The 14427-nt window shown below is 42.9% G+C and overlaps 1 protein-coding gene across 3 annotated transcripts in view; it reads left to right on the top strand.

Moving 5' to 3' along the window:
• LOC109928905 (ceramide synthase 2-like) overlaps window positions 1-14427 on the top strand; it is a 52581-nt gene that overhangs the window by 17030 nt on the left and 21124 nt on the right. For all 3 annotated transcript variants that reach the window (XM_048613968.1, XM_020528836.2, XM_048613969.1), the window contains exons 2-4: window positions 4286-4459; window positions 8860-8977; window positions 11243-11361. In XM_048613968.1, the coding sequence (XP_048469925.1) occupies window positions 4287-4459; window positions 8860-8977; window positions 11243-11361 (410 nt within the window). In that variant the 5' untranslated portion in view covers window position 4286. The remainder of the gene's footprint in view (window positions 1-4285; window positions 4460-8859; window positions 8978-11242; window positions 11362-14427) is intronic.

Raw genomic sequence — 14427 nt, forward strand, 5'->3', positions numbered from 1 at the left:
GGAGGCAGGGACGAGCTGGACTGGTTTTGGGATGCGGTAGGGGGACCTGAAACGTCAGCCTCTCTGCTCCTATGATGCTGCTTGACCTGCTGTGTTCATCCAGCCCTGCACCTTGTTGTCTTTAATATGCTACCACTTGGTTTGATCTTTGGTCCCTCCTGTAGAAACTTTGTACCTGCCTGCTCTGCACTTAACTCCCAGTGTGATAGGGAGATAATTAAATCTGATAACTAAATGTAGAATTTGAATTATTTTGAATTTTAATATATCTTTCTCCTTGTGTTAGTGTGGTTTACACTCTACAATATCCTCGAATATTAGTGCAGAGTCTTGCACTTTCACCATTGTTATTGAAACTTGGTTTTGATTGCAGTAAGGGCTAACAGAGTTTACATTTTGGTTCATTTCTGGCTGCGTTTGCAGAGATGCCAGCACACATAATCACAATTGCTCTGAAATTTGCTTATCTTTCCCCTCTCTTATTGCAGCATGTTATTGAAATAGGAGATTTTTAAAGCTTTGACTCTATTCTTTGTGAGGGTTTAAATATTAATCCAAATACTGATCCCTTTTGAGTTGAGCTGAGGAATATTGAGGGTTGGTTGAATTACTGGGAGTATGTTGGAGAATACCAAACAATGGAAAGGAAATTAAACTTCTCAAATTAGCAAGGTGTGCTTTAGCATGTTTATAGTTGCAAGGGATTACAAATGTGCAAACTGGAACAAGGAAGTTATTTGTTTGTGGTGCAAAGGGGCAGTTGCATTCTGAACAATGTTCTCTGTCAATAAATGAAGAACAGTGTAGTTTTACTTCTGTCTAGGTGACAGTGAATGGCCTAAATATAAGTAAATGTTTGAGATTGAGGTGAGGTGTGACTTTGCACAGATTAAATGGAAGGAAAAATTGTATTGCTCATGGAGCAGCAATGGAAAATATTTAAGTGAGATGCAAAGGCTACATGTCAATCTTTCTCTAAAGGAAGAGTGGGATGCTGAGAAATCAGGAGATAATGTAGCACCTTTTATTACATTGTCTGAATTACTTTCTGTAGTTCAGTCATTATTTATGTATAAATACGACCACCTTTTTGTTTAGAGCCCAATGACAGCACTAAACAAATGAGTGGCTAATTTTTTTTGGACATTGATTTGAAGAATATTAGTAAGGTAGTGGGAAGAATGCCTGCTTTTAGTTTTTTTAATATGTGAGCAGGCAGGTGGGGCCTTATTTTAGTACCTAATTGAAAAGATGATCTTTTTGGCATTGCAGTACTCCCTCAGTACTGCATTGAAGGATCAGCATGTGATGCCTGAACCCACTAGCTTCTGTTTGAGGAGAAATGCTAAATGAATTGAGCAAACAATTTCTTTGGATCTAAATTTGAACAGACCTAAGTTGGATCTTCAAAGACCTGCTAAACTCACTGAAGCATTGAGAGTTTCTCAGTTTCTTTTTGCAATATCATAACTGATGGACCTTGGGGTTAGCTACCTCTTCCACTGATTCCTATTGGCTGTTTTGACATGTCCAAAGTGAGATCATTAGGTTTCTGTTTTGACAGATAAACTAAATTGCATGTGTAATCTGAAAATACCCTTTTTTTTAAAAAAAAGTTCTTCAATCCATTGGAGAGATTTATCTTTTTTGACCTTGATGCTGTTTTCTCAACTCTTTGGGTGCAAAGTAGTTCAAAGTTATTCTTTTAGTTTTTTTTGGTGTGCATCATACATGCTAACCTACAATCTGTCTATATGATGGTACCACTTAGCAGTCTTCATAACCCTGCCTGATCCCCTTTCCCATTCTGCCCTGGGTGCTTGAGCTGTTTGTAGTCCCTGCCTGGTTGAGGTTCCTAAACTCTGCACAGATTAAGGAGTAGTTGAGGCAGAGACAATTCCATCCTTTAAGCTGCTGTGGGATAGCTGTTGGGCTACAGGGAGCCAACAGAGCATTTTGAATTGTTCTAATAGAGAACCAGTTCACACCTGATGGGCCAAATGGCCTCTTCCATGCACTAAACTTCTCCAGTTGTATCTGGGCTGCAGCCTGTGACTCTTTGCTGTGAGTGGCTCATTACCATATCATGCAGTACACTTACCCATTGAGCCACTGTATATCTAAGGAACAGTTAGGAAATAAGAGTCCCTGCTTCCTGTGTCCCCCAATGTTTAATCAATGGAGCATGAAGTGTTGTGAGCGTGAGTTAAGTCAGGAATATTACTTCCTCCTCAGCTGCAATAAGTTTCAACAACACGAATTGTGATGCAGTGAAATAAATGTGGACAGAAACTGGTTCAGCAAGAAAACAATAGAAAGTGACCTGTAATTAATTACTGTAAAGAGAAGCATTGGTGTGGGTGGGAATGAGGAGCTGAATATTGTACTGTTTTTTAGGAGGCCTGACGGAATAAACATGCTTTAATTGACCTTAGGTTTGTAAGGAGGTTATGCATGGGCTCATCTTAGGTCTCTTAACACTCTCAAATTTTTTAAAAACAAAATCAGAAATTGCTGGAAACACTCAGATTGGGCAGCGTCTGTGGAGAGGAAGCAGAATAAACCTTTTGGGGTCTGGAAGATTTTGAAGAAGGGCCACTGGACCCAACACATTAACTCTGCTTTCTCTCCACTAATGCTTGACCTGAATTTTTCCAGCACCTTCTGATTTTGTTTGATTTCCAGCATCTGCAGTTCTTAGGTTTGTTAAATGAGAAACTTTTTGCCTGGCTTTTCACTTTCTCCCATCTCCTGCAGGCACTACAGCCTTATTTAGGTTATCACGCCATGGGGCCAGCATCAGGCACTTGGGCAAGGTTTCAATCTTCGCTCTTGAAACTTGAGGGGGCATCAGTGTGGGGATGCCTCAAAGCCTAAGTCACCTTTTTGGTACAAAACTCCCCATTGACGGTGTTACTCAACTGGGATTTCTGTCAACAATAAAGCTAGAGACCCAACACTCTTCAGTTGGTGAATCCCAAATAATATTCAGGCTAGGTGTGGAGTAAGCTCACAATTCTGGGATATGCACTTGTGGTTCATTGTGGAAAGGGTTTAACTGTTAAAGATTTGGTCTCTGTGCTCAGTATTCATTGTACTTCATCTAGGGCAATGTGAACATTTGCCATGTCCATATGTTCTTTAAATCCCAGTGACTGTACTAGAAGTTAAACCATTTGGAGAGAAATTCTGTCTAAACTCAATGTGTAAAAGACAGACATGCATATTTATATAGCATCCTTCACAACAACTGGACATCTCAAAGTAGTTTACAGTCGATTTGAAGAAATGTAGTCATTGTTGTAAATGTAGGAAATGCAACAACCAATTTGTGTACGACAAACTTTCAGTAGTAATGTGGTCAACAGATGATCCTTTTATTTGTAATGTTGATTGAGGTATATAATTCATCAGGGTGGGGGGGTAACTTCCCTCCTGCCTGAAATAATTTTGCAGGATCTTTTGCATTCACTAGAGTAAAGCAAGATTGGGCCCCTCTGATAGCATAGCTCTCTGAGTGCTGTGCTGGAACATCAATGTTTTATCTGCTCAAGTCCTGGAGTTGTCTCCTTGCATGTTGGTATTAGTATGGATCAAATAGGGTGAAAATATTACTTTTTCAAAAATGAGTTGATTTTAGTTACATAAAAGCAAACTCTTCTAAACTAATGTCATCATCCAGATATATACCCAGTGTTTTTCTTGTATATCATAGTCACAGAATCTGTGCAGTGTGGAAACAGGCCACTCAGCTAATCAAGTCCACACCGACCTTTTGAACAGCATCCCTCCCGGACCCACCCACTCCACCCTTTCCCTGTAACCCTACGTTTCTCATGCTAATCCACCTGGCCTGCACATCCCTTGACACTGTGGGACAATTTAGCATGGCCAATCCACCTAAACTGCACACTTTTGACTGTGGGAGGAAATCGTAGCACCTGGAGGAAACCTGTGCAGACCTGGGGAGAATGTGCAAGCCCCCCCACACCCATCTGAGGGTGGAATCAAATCCAGGTCCCTGGTGCTATGAGGCAGCAGTGTTAACCACTGAGCCACCCTATCCTAGTGTCTAGCACTCTCTTGTGGTTTGCTTGAGGTTGAGCTCCTTTATATTTCAGCACGAGTAAGATTCTGCACTGTACTCTAACTCTAATACAAGCTGGTTCACGTTTTGTTCAAAAATCTCTGACAGATTGTGATGGATTCTGGGGAAGTGTAAGAGAGTGAACTGAAAACTGTTACTGTTGACTTCTGCTTGACCACCTGTTGTTTCTGTCTCTAGGATGTCATCTTTCCTGGACAAGTGGCTGTGGCATCATGAATATTGGCTTCCTCCAGGGATCACGTGGAAGGATATGGAAGATTCCGATCATGCCCGATATCCGCGGCCTCGTGATCTTTTCATCGCCATCCCATATGCGTTTGTGTTTATTGCTGTCCGCTATCTGTTTGAGAGGTATCACTAATATTCAATATACTGTATTTATTCTTTTGCTGCTGTCTCATGCCCCTCATGTATAGCATGCATAAAACCAGTTTGACCTCAGCAGGACTATTGTGTCCAGTTTGGGACACTACACTTTAGGAAGGGTGTGAATAAATTAGAGAGAGTGCAGAAGAGTTTGAGAACTGTGGGGAAGGTGATAGCCTAATGGTATTATTGCAGGAGTGTTAATCCAGAGACCCAGGTAACATTCTGGGGACCTGGGTTGGAATCCTGCCATGGCAGATGGTAAAATTTGAATTCCATAAATATCTGGAATTAAGAATCTAATGACTGTGAATTGATTGCCAGAAAAACCCATCTGGTTCAATAATGCTGTTTAGGGACGGAAACTGCTATCCTTACCGGGTCTGGCCTACATGTGACTTCAGACCAACAGCGACGTGGTTGATTCAGAACTACTGTTGGGGATGGATAATAAATGCTGCTGTGAGCTAATTTTTAAAAAAAAAAAAAAAAAAAAAAAAAAAAAAAAAAAAAAATTCATCCAAGGATGAGGCATTTCGGGTGTAAAGATCAATTGGAGAAGCTGGGACTGTTCTGCTCAGGAAGGAGAAGGCTGAGAAGCGATCTGATTGAAGTTTTAAATATCATGAGTGATCGGGACACAATAAATAAGGAGAAACCTTTGGCTGTCCTGAAAGGATCGGGATGGGGAAGGTTGGGGAGGAAAGAGGGCAGAGGTTTAAAAGTGATTAATAAGAGAAGCAAAAAGGATGTGAAGAAAAGTTGTTTCCATGCAATGAATGGTAATGCTCTAGAATGCATTTCCTGAGTGTGAGATAGAGGCAGGTTCAATCAAGGGCATTCAAAAAGGAATGTTAAAAAGGTTGTTAAAAAAGGAGCATTGTGTAGGATTTTCCCACTGGATGAGACATTTGCTTGGGCTGCCTCCTGTGTTTTAATTATTGAGTCTCCAAATAGTGAATAGTCAAAGCCTTTTCTACAGGCTAGGGGAGTCCAACAATAAAGGGCATAGGTTTAAGGTGAGAGGGAGAAGATTTAAAAGGGACCCAAGGAGCAACTTTTTCAGAGGGTGGTGCATGTAAGGAATGAGCTGCCAGAGGAGTATTGGAGACTGGTACAATTGCAACATTTAAAAGGCATCTGGATGTGTATACTAATAGCAAGGGTTTAGAGGGAAATGGGCCAAATGCTGGCAAATGGGACTAGATTTATATATGATACCTGGTCGGAATGGACGAGTTGGACTGAAGAGTCTGTTTCCGTGCTGTAAATCTGACTCCATGCCTCTAAGAACACCACAGTGAGGCTAGAACAGGATACAGTATTGTAATTTTTTGTGAGGATGCAGGGAAGCAGAAGCAGTGTAGATTCCAGACCTTGCAACTTGGGAGAAATGAGGGAGAGGTATCAAACTATAAGTGTTGGATAGTATTGGGTTCAAGTTCCACCTAAAAAAACTTTAACACAAAATGTAGTCTGACACTCCAGTGCAGTAGAGGTTGTTGATGGCCTCTCATAGCCAGGTTCCACAATCACCAGTCTGTCACTTGATGCTGGAATCAACGTATACACAGCAAAAGCTGCAGCTGTTACGAACACCAAACAGAGTCTACAAAGCCTGCGTCATCAATGCCCTCTTCATCTGTGGTGATGAGACCTAGACAATGTAGGTTAGAAGAAGGGATGGTTTCTATCTTTCCTTTCTCCGACACATGCTGCCAAAAGATACCCAGGATTGGGTTACCAACTCTGGGGTCCTGCAGGGTGACAATTCCATCAGCACATATACTCTTAGTACAATGACTTCTGTGCTGGTCTGGCCGTGTTCATCTGATGAGGGCATGTCCCCAAAGATGCCTGCATAGTGAACTGGCCGCTTGGATGTCCGTACCCTTGCAATAAGGACACCAGGAAATTAGATGTGAAGTTTGTAGCTATTGATGCTGACAGCTGGGAGGCAGTCACTGGCTGTAACTTCCTGAAGGCTGAGGGTTTGGATGGAAAGAGGTGAACAGAAATGAAGAGCTTGGTTGGTCAGGGAGAAGGCCCTGAACATAGAAGCCAAGGAGTCCAGTACCTTAACACTATGTCTTCCTCTGCAGCAAATGTGACAGCCTGCCACGCCAGGGTAGAGAACTTGAGCCGCACCAAGCAATGCTTAATACAATTGATCACTGCAGTGCAAGCGATCACCTTGATGGAAAGCTGCCACCTGTATATAAATGCAAGGCCTTTATTTTCTTGGGTATTTGGTTTAGTTGCTGCTTCACTCCTCCAGTCTGCAGTGACTATGACACTCTGTTACTTCCCAAACAGCACTATGAAAATTTCATTTGAATAATTAATACCCTGTTAATGAAAATCTGCAAGTTAAGTGGGCACAAGCAAATAATTCACGTCCTCTAACTTTTGAAGTTTATTTGGAGTTATCCTAGTTAACTGGCTGAATCCCAGTTGCAAATTATGTATGAATTACATGATTGGAGTTCAGTCTATACTGAGCTGTTGTTGTGATCAATTCTGGAGACCAAGCTTTGGGAATCCCATGTTGATGGCCTAAGTGAATAACACGAGCCATGTCAGAGGCCAGTCAGTTTTCACTGCACAGGTCAGGTGCATATGCTAATATTAGCGTAATTTGCTATTGATACAAAGAAGAAAGTGAGCAGATTGGAGGACTGAAAGAGGTTGTCAAGGAATATGGGTGGTTATCTGGATGGTCAGGAGCATTGCTGATGCAATAAATCAACTAGAGGAGCAGAAAATAGAAAAGCAGAAATATTCCAAATGGTCAGAGACCAAAATGTTGGAGTTCAAAGGGATCTGGGTGTCTTTATGCACGATTTGGAGTAAGTTAACTTCAGGTACAGCGAACAATTAGGAAAGCAAATGGTTTATTAACTTTAACCAAGGGATTGGAGTATGAGTTAAAAAAAGCCTTGCCTCAGTTGTATAGGGCTGACCAGACCTAGACTACCATGTAGTTTACATTCCTTTGGCAATACATGCTTCCCTAGTTTTGAAGGAAAGAACAAAGCAAAAGTTCTCTAGATTGTTTGGAAGTGGAGAGTTGGAGGAGACTTGGCCTACAATTTAAAGATTTGAAGAATGGGAGGTGATTTGTTGAAATGTGCCAAAAACTGAGCTCTTGCTCAATTGAGTTGAGGAACTTTTTGGCCTTAATCTGGTTAAACAAGACAGCAGACATTGACAGTAATTCCAGGATTGAATCCTGACTCTGTGCACATCAGGGAGTGATCTGTATCACAGTCAACTCTGTGGCAGCTGAGTTTGAGAATGCAATTATAGAATAGAATAGAATCCCTACAGTGTGGAAACAGGCCCTTCGGCCCAACAAGTCCACACCGATCCTCGGAGCATACCCCTGTAACCCACCTAATCTACACATCCCTGAACACTATGGGCAATTTAGCATGGCCAATCCACCTAACCTGCACATCTTTGGACTGTTGGAGGAAACCGGAGGAAACCTACGCAGACACGGGGAGAATGTGCAAACTCCACACGTCACCCGAGGGTGGAATCGCACCTGGGACCCTGGCGCTGTGAGGCAGTAGTGCTAACTGCTGAGCCACCATGCCGCCCTATACATTCATCGTGTGGCTAGAATTCTACAGACTTGGTCAGTATGGGGATTATATCATATGGCACTTTCCACAACCTCCTGAGTACCTCGCAGTGCTCAAACAGAAAATATGATTTTTTGTTTTTCGAGTGCTCACTGCCAAAGCTGTTGGACAGGATAGATACTGGGAAGGTGTTGTCTGGCTGGGGAGTCTAGAACTAGGAATCAAATGCTAAAATAAGCAATTGACCACTTTAGGCTTGAGATGAGTATCTTCACTCAAAGGGTTGAGTCTTTTGAATTTGCTACCACAAGACTCAGTCATTGAATGTTTTTTTTGGGATGTAAAGATGTTTGGATAATTAGGAAATGATGGGATATTGTGGGATGGTTTAGCTAAGGTAGGACAACAGCCATGATCCTATTGAATGGTGAAATGTGATCTGAGTGGCCTACACCTACACCTATGTCATTGTTCTTGTATGGTGCGATACCTCGTATTGTCCCAACACACTTGGTAAAAATTTTAAAAAATTAGGCTGCTTGCAATAATGAGGTTGTGCTATTTCCACGTGTGTGCGTCAAACATTCATGTAGCATTATCAGGATTTAACTGAAAAGGGAACTACTGGCCATTGTTAGCAACAACTACCTGTGGTCTCTTTGCTCTTTATGCAGTGGTAATGGTTAAGCTTTAACCTTTCATACTGAGCCTGCACTCCACTGTGGCTATCTGCTAGACTACTACTAACTGAAACGATATTGCATTGACAAGTCTTGCTTTTTGCTGCATATCCAGATTGATTGCCTTACCTCTGAGCAAGCAGATGGGTGTGAAGGAGAAATCCAGAAGGAAAGCCCCTCCGAAACCAAACTTGGAGAAAGCGTATATATCACACGGCACATGTCCTAAAGAGGTGGGCAAGTTTATTTTAATCATTCTAATCTAGGAACTGGGGTGGGAAGGACTTGCAGTTTGACAAAGCAATTCTCTACACTTCCAAAAAGCTTCAAAGCAAAGGAACGGTTTTTGTTGGATAATCAACATCTTTGTGTGGTTTGAGATGTGTACCCTGATCAATGACACGAATGGATTAGTTGACAGAGGACTGAGGTTACCTCTGACATCATTGTGTGCTTGTATTAGATATTGCTTGGAATCCCCCCTCAAAAGTAGAGTTTTTTTTTGTTTTATTATCCAGAAGAGTGATTATAAAGAAGAAAAATAAACTATTAGTACAATATTTGCCTTGCGAAATATTTCTATTGTTTTGAGGAAAACCAAATGTAAGGATGTGACATTGACCCTGAGTTCCGAAAGCTAACATTGCTTCTGTAATGTGGGAAGCAGGAGACTAGGGAAACAGCAATGCTGCTCAAAGGCAGACAACCGGAGAACTGATTGAAACCTTGGAAATGTGCAGCAAGGACAAAGTGCTAGAGAAACTCTGGTCTGGTAGCATCTAGATAGAAGAAAATGTTAACGTTTTAAGTACAGTGACCCTTTGTCAGCACTCTAGAAACGTGGACCATTTGGCTGAACCCAGGACAATGGATGCTTGGCTCTTAAAAAGGATCCAGCAATACAGTTAAGAAATCCATTTGGCTATACAAGTCTGAGTAATACTCATTGATTCGAGTAAGTAGGCTGCAAATGGCCATTTGGCAGGTTTCACTTGTGGAAAATGTATAGAGGGTGAATTAAAAAGAGGGTGGTGTGTTTTTTATTGCAACATTTTGTTTAGATCAGCAGAAGTGTTAATTAACCCTGTGGTTGATGTACTTCCTTCAATGGTTTCTACTATTTAGCACTTGTCATAGTGCCTGACTGATGATCTCCAAGCCTAGCTCTGTTTGATAAATTATTCACCTCTGTGTCCGTGCCTGGTAACCTGATTCAACTGGAACTGAATTCCATGTGAGACTCTAAACTTTATAGGAGAGGGAGAGTGTATAAGTCTGGCATCTTGCCACCCGGCCTGTGCAGCATCTGAATGGCTTTGACTTTTGTAGTCTTGTATGCTTTGAACTGATCTATTTTTGTTAACAAACAACCAGATGTCATGTTATAGCACCATCCTCTGGACCCAGGATTGGTATTGGATCCCTGGGGTGTTGGAATTCCAATAGAGGCAGCTCTAGACTGAGTTGCAGCTCAGTACTCACTACAAAGGAATAATTGCTAGAAATTCCTGTTTGCCTCTAGCTGTCGATCTTGTGATGACCTAGAATAAATATTTGTTCAACTTGTGGGCCTACTGAGGATCTGAACATTCTTCAGGATAAGACAACTCCCAGAGCCACTTGGAGTGGGATTGACAGATGGGGAGTTGAAATGGCAAAGGACTAAAAGTTCTTTTTTTTTTTTTTTTTAAATTGTTTTCATCCTTTTTTTTCTTAAAAGACTGTGGGTTCTGGAGATCTGAAACACAAACAGATTGCAGGCAAAATTCAGCAGGTCTGGCTGCATCTGGGGGAAGAAAGCGGCTTAGTTGTTTCAAGCCTAATGACTCATTGTTGGAACTTTGTAGATCTCTGCTTTCTTCCCACAGCTGCTGCCAAACCTGTTGAGTTTCCCAAGAAATTTCTCCCTTTTGCTTTATCGGAAATGTTTGTTAACAACTCCTAGGCGAAGTAGTAATTTTAATTTAATGGCCCTTCATTAGAGAAATAAAGCTCTTCCTGAAACCCCTCATAGCCTGGTCTTTGTAGATCTTTTAAATCCACCTGTTCAGAGATGTTGGTCTGCACCTCTGGAGCAGGTGGGACTTGGACCCAGTCCTCCTGGTCCGGAGGTGGGGACACCACCACCTCACCACAGGACCCTTTTTAGGCTCATCTCCGCATTAATTTCTGAGACCACCCTTGACATTTGACAAAATAGTGTGCCACGTCCCATTTGAGGAATGGTGACCCAATGCAAGAATACCGTTACCTCTGCTGCTCTGTCAACACACATGTGAACATGTTTCTGAGCTTTGCTTTCCCCACCTGATGGCGATGAAAGTGATGGGCAAAGAAACTAAGTTGCAGTTTGATCCGAATGTTTTTCAAGAGGCCACTTGTCGGTGCCTACATTACCTGGCTGAAGCCATGTAGCAGTGTAGTATAACTGCTTGCTAGTACAGGCTGTGTTGATGCAGCAAGGTTAATCTGTGTGCTTTGCTCTCCATTTATTGTAGAATGAACTCCTCACCCTTTCCAAGCAGTGTGACCTCTCGGTCCAGGCGGTGAAGGTATGGTTTCGGCACCGAAGAAATCAGGACCGACCCAGCATCTCTCAGAAATTCTGTGAAGCCAGGTGAGAATGATGTTCAGGTAACTAAAGCAAATGGCAGTAGATTTGGCCTGAAGAGATATGGAAATGGCTCCGATTATATTAGCTTTGAATAATTCGGAGATCTGTATTTATTCTGATATGGAGGTGCTGCCTTTCCTTTGCTCGGATGCATCTTTGTTTTTGCACTCTTCAAAGTAACACTCGAACATGGTTAGAAACGAAATGATCATTTGGGCTAAATGCACCATTTCCTGGGAGTACATTGCCTGATGTGAGACAAAACTACATGATGGACAATATCCAGTTCCATCCGTGCTCTGAGTTAGTGGCTACAATTTGACTTGCTGCTCACAGAGGCAAGGCGATCCTTTGGAGTGCTCGTACCTACCAATGCTACAGGATTGCCCACTTCTGCCTCTGCCACTACTGCTATTTCGTAAGGTGTTGAGCTGAGATCACGGCTGGCTGTTCTCTTCGCTCGGGTAGATCTTGACTAGACTTCCCCCAAAACTACTCATTTGATGGAATGTATCTATTCAAGATACTGTATGCAACAACTTGTCTGGCAGTAATTAATCCAAGTTGAATATTTATCGGATTCTTGATAGCTTTGTGAAAAGGCAGTTCCCAGATTTAGCACCAATTGTGCAAAGAAAGGATGTTCCAGCATTTTATCACAGTGGGAGGATTGGATTGAGAAACGAGGAAAGGACTGCAGCACATGTATTCCATATTAGAACTTCTAGTTAAAGTGTAATGACTTAATGTAATCTGTTTTTACAGAGCAAGATATTAAATGAACAATTTGTTATGTAGGAGTTTGCTCTAATAATTTGGTCTTTTCAGTGTAATTTCTAAGGCATTTCATCATAGATTTCTGTTTCCTGCCCTTTTTGGGGAGATGAGGCTCCATGGGGGTGTAAATGTTGAGTGGGAGGCCTGTTTTTCCCTGGGGAATACAAAGAGGATACTTTCTTTGTATCTGAGAAACAGCTTGCAGATGCAATGCTGTATGCAACAGAAAACACAAAATCTGAAGCTCATTTGTGGCATGAGGATGCCATGAAATGAGTGTGGGCTGAGCCAGGTCATGAGGACAATCAGCTCCCAGGGTGTTGAGGGACTATGGAGGTGAGCATGAGGGAAATGCAGGGTTAGAAATAGAATGGCATTGATTGGGGTGGGGATGGGTGGTTTTGAGGGGGGAGGGCACCGGATGAATGGGAAGAGGATAGTTGGCCGCAGTAAGCAGGGAAGGTTAGGGTCACCAGCAGAGAATGGTGGGGTTACAGAGGCATGCATGAGCTATTGGGGGATGTGGGGTGCCAGTCAGAGAGGATAGCGGAGGAGATAAATTGTGAGAGTAGTCTTGGGTAAAGGATGCTGTGAAAATGGGGAGCATTTTGAATAGGGTTGCAGTGTTATGGGGCGGGGCAGCAGCAACATGGGGGTGGGGTAGAATGGGGAGTGGCAGGCTCATCGGCGTGAAGGGCAGGACTTTCTCTCTATAAGCAGATTCTCAATTTAATTCTGTTTTTCAATGTCCTACGATTCCTTATTCTGTTTCACATTCTTTAAGCAGTGCCATATGTAAAGTTAAAAGCTTCTATTGTTGGAGATGGAGTGAGATCCTCTGAATATTTCATGAAGGAAAATTCTTCTAACTGGATTGTACTAAACAAAGGGGCAAGAACATTGCAGATTTCCTCCCTGGTTGTAACTGATGAAAACATGCCATCATGGTATTAAGGTGCTATATTTGACCTCAGCCTGTCTCCTAAGGATTTGGACACCTGATCACTAGATCAGTGATGGTCCGAAGTCACATGACGAAGGAGCAGCACTCCGAAAGCTTGTGATTTCAAATAAACCTGTTGGACTATAACCTGGTGAGATGTGGCTTCTGACCTTGTCCATCCCAGTCCAACACCGGCACCTCCACATCATAGATCAGTGGTGCCAGTATTTGGCTAACCTGACAAATGCCCACTCTGATTAGAATTTAGGGCAGCACGGTGGCTCAGTGGTTAGCACTGCTGCCTCACAGCACCAGGGACCTGGGTTCGATTCCACCCTCGGGCGACTGTCTGTGTGGTGTTTGCCCATTCTTCCCGTGTCTGCGTGGGTTTCCTCCCACAGTCCAAAGATGTGCAGGCTAGGTGGGTTGGCCATGCTAAAATGCCCATAGTGTTCAGGGATGTGTATATTAGGGGGATGTCTTGGTGGGATGCTCCGAGTATCGGTGTGGACTTGTTGGGCTGAAGGGCCTGTTTCTACACTGTATGGATTCGATGATTCTATGATCCTGGGGGTACTAGCTGACCATGAAGCTAAGCCCAGTAGGACCTTGGTATTTAGGAGAATTGTAGTCTAGAGGTGTTCGGTGTCGTCCAGAGAAGGAGCTCTGTGTGACAATTAATCCAGCCTGCGATATTGGGACTCTGTAGATGGATTGGCTTGTCTCTGTACTTCAAAGCCAAATAGATAATTCCATAAACCCTCACTATCTGCAATCGATTACTTTGAAGGCCAAGTACTTTGTTTATTTTTCAGTTAAACTGATGACTTCCACTCTGATCTAATCTTTGAGGTTTGTTGCTGTCTCATAAATATCTCAAGGCTGCTGAGTTTCACTATTTGCTCCACTCCCTCCACAGACCTTTTGTTTCTAAAACATGTACCCGTTGTGGCCTCCTCTACATCGGGGAAACCAAGCGGAGGCTTGGGGACCGCTTTGCAGAACACCTACGCTCGGTTTGCAATAAACAACTGCACCTCCCAGTCGCGAACCATTTCAACTCCCCCTCCCATTCCTCAGACGACGTCCATCCTGGGCCTCCTGCAGTTCCACAACGATGCCACCCGAAGGTTGCAGGAACAGCAACTCGTATTCCGCTTTGATACCATTGGGCTGCAGGGTTCCCATGTGGATTTCACAAGCTTCAAAATCTCCCCTCCCTCTACTGCATCCCAAAACCAGCCCAGCTCGTCCCCACCTCCCTAACCTGTCCTTCCTCCCACCTATCCCCTCCTCCCACCTCAAGCCCCACCCCCATCTCCTACCTACTAACCTCATCCCACCCCCCT

This window comes from Rhincodon typus, chromosome 29, assembly GCF_021869965.1.
Source record: "Rhincodon typus isolate 14 chromosome 29, sRhiTyp1.1, whole genome shotgun sequence".
Classification (NCBI taxonomy): domain Eukaryota; kingdom Metazoa; phylum Chordata; class Chondrichthyes; order Orectolobiformes; family Rhincodontidae; genus Rhincodon; species Rhincodon typus.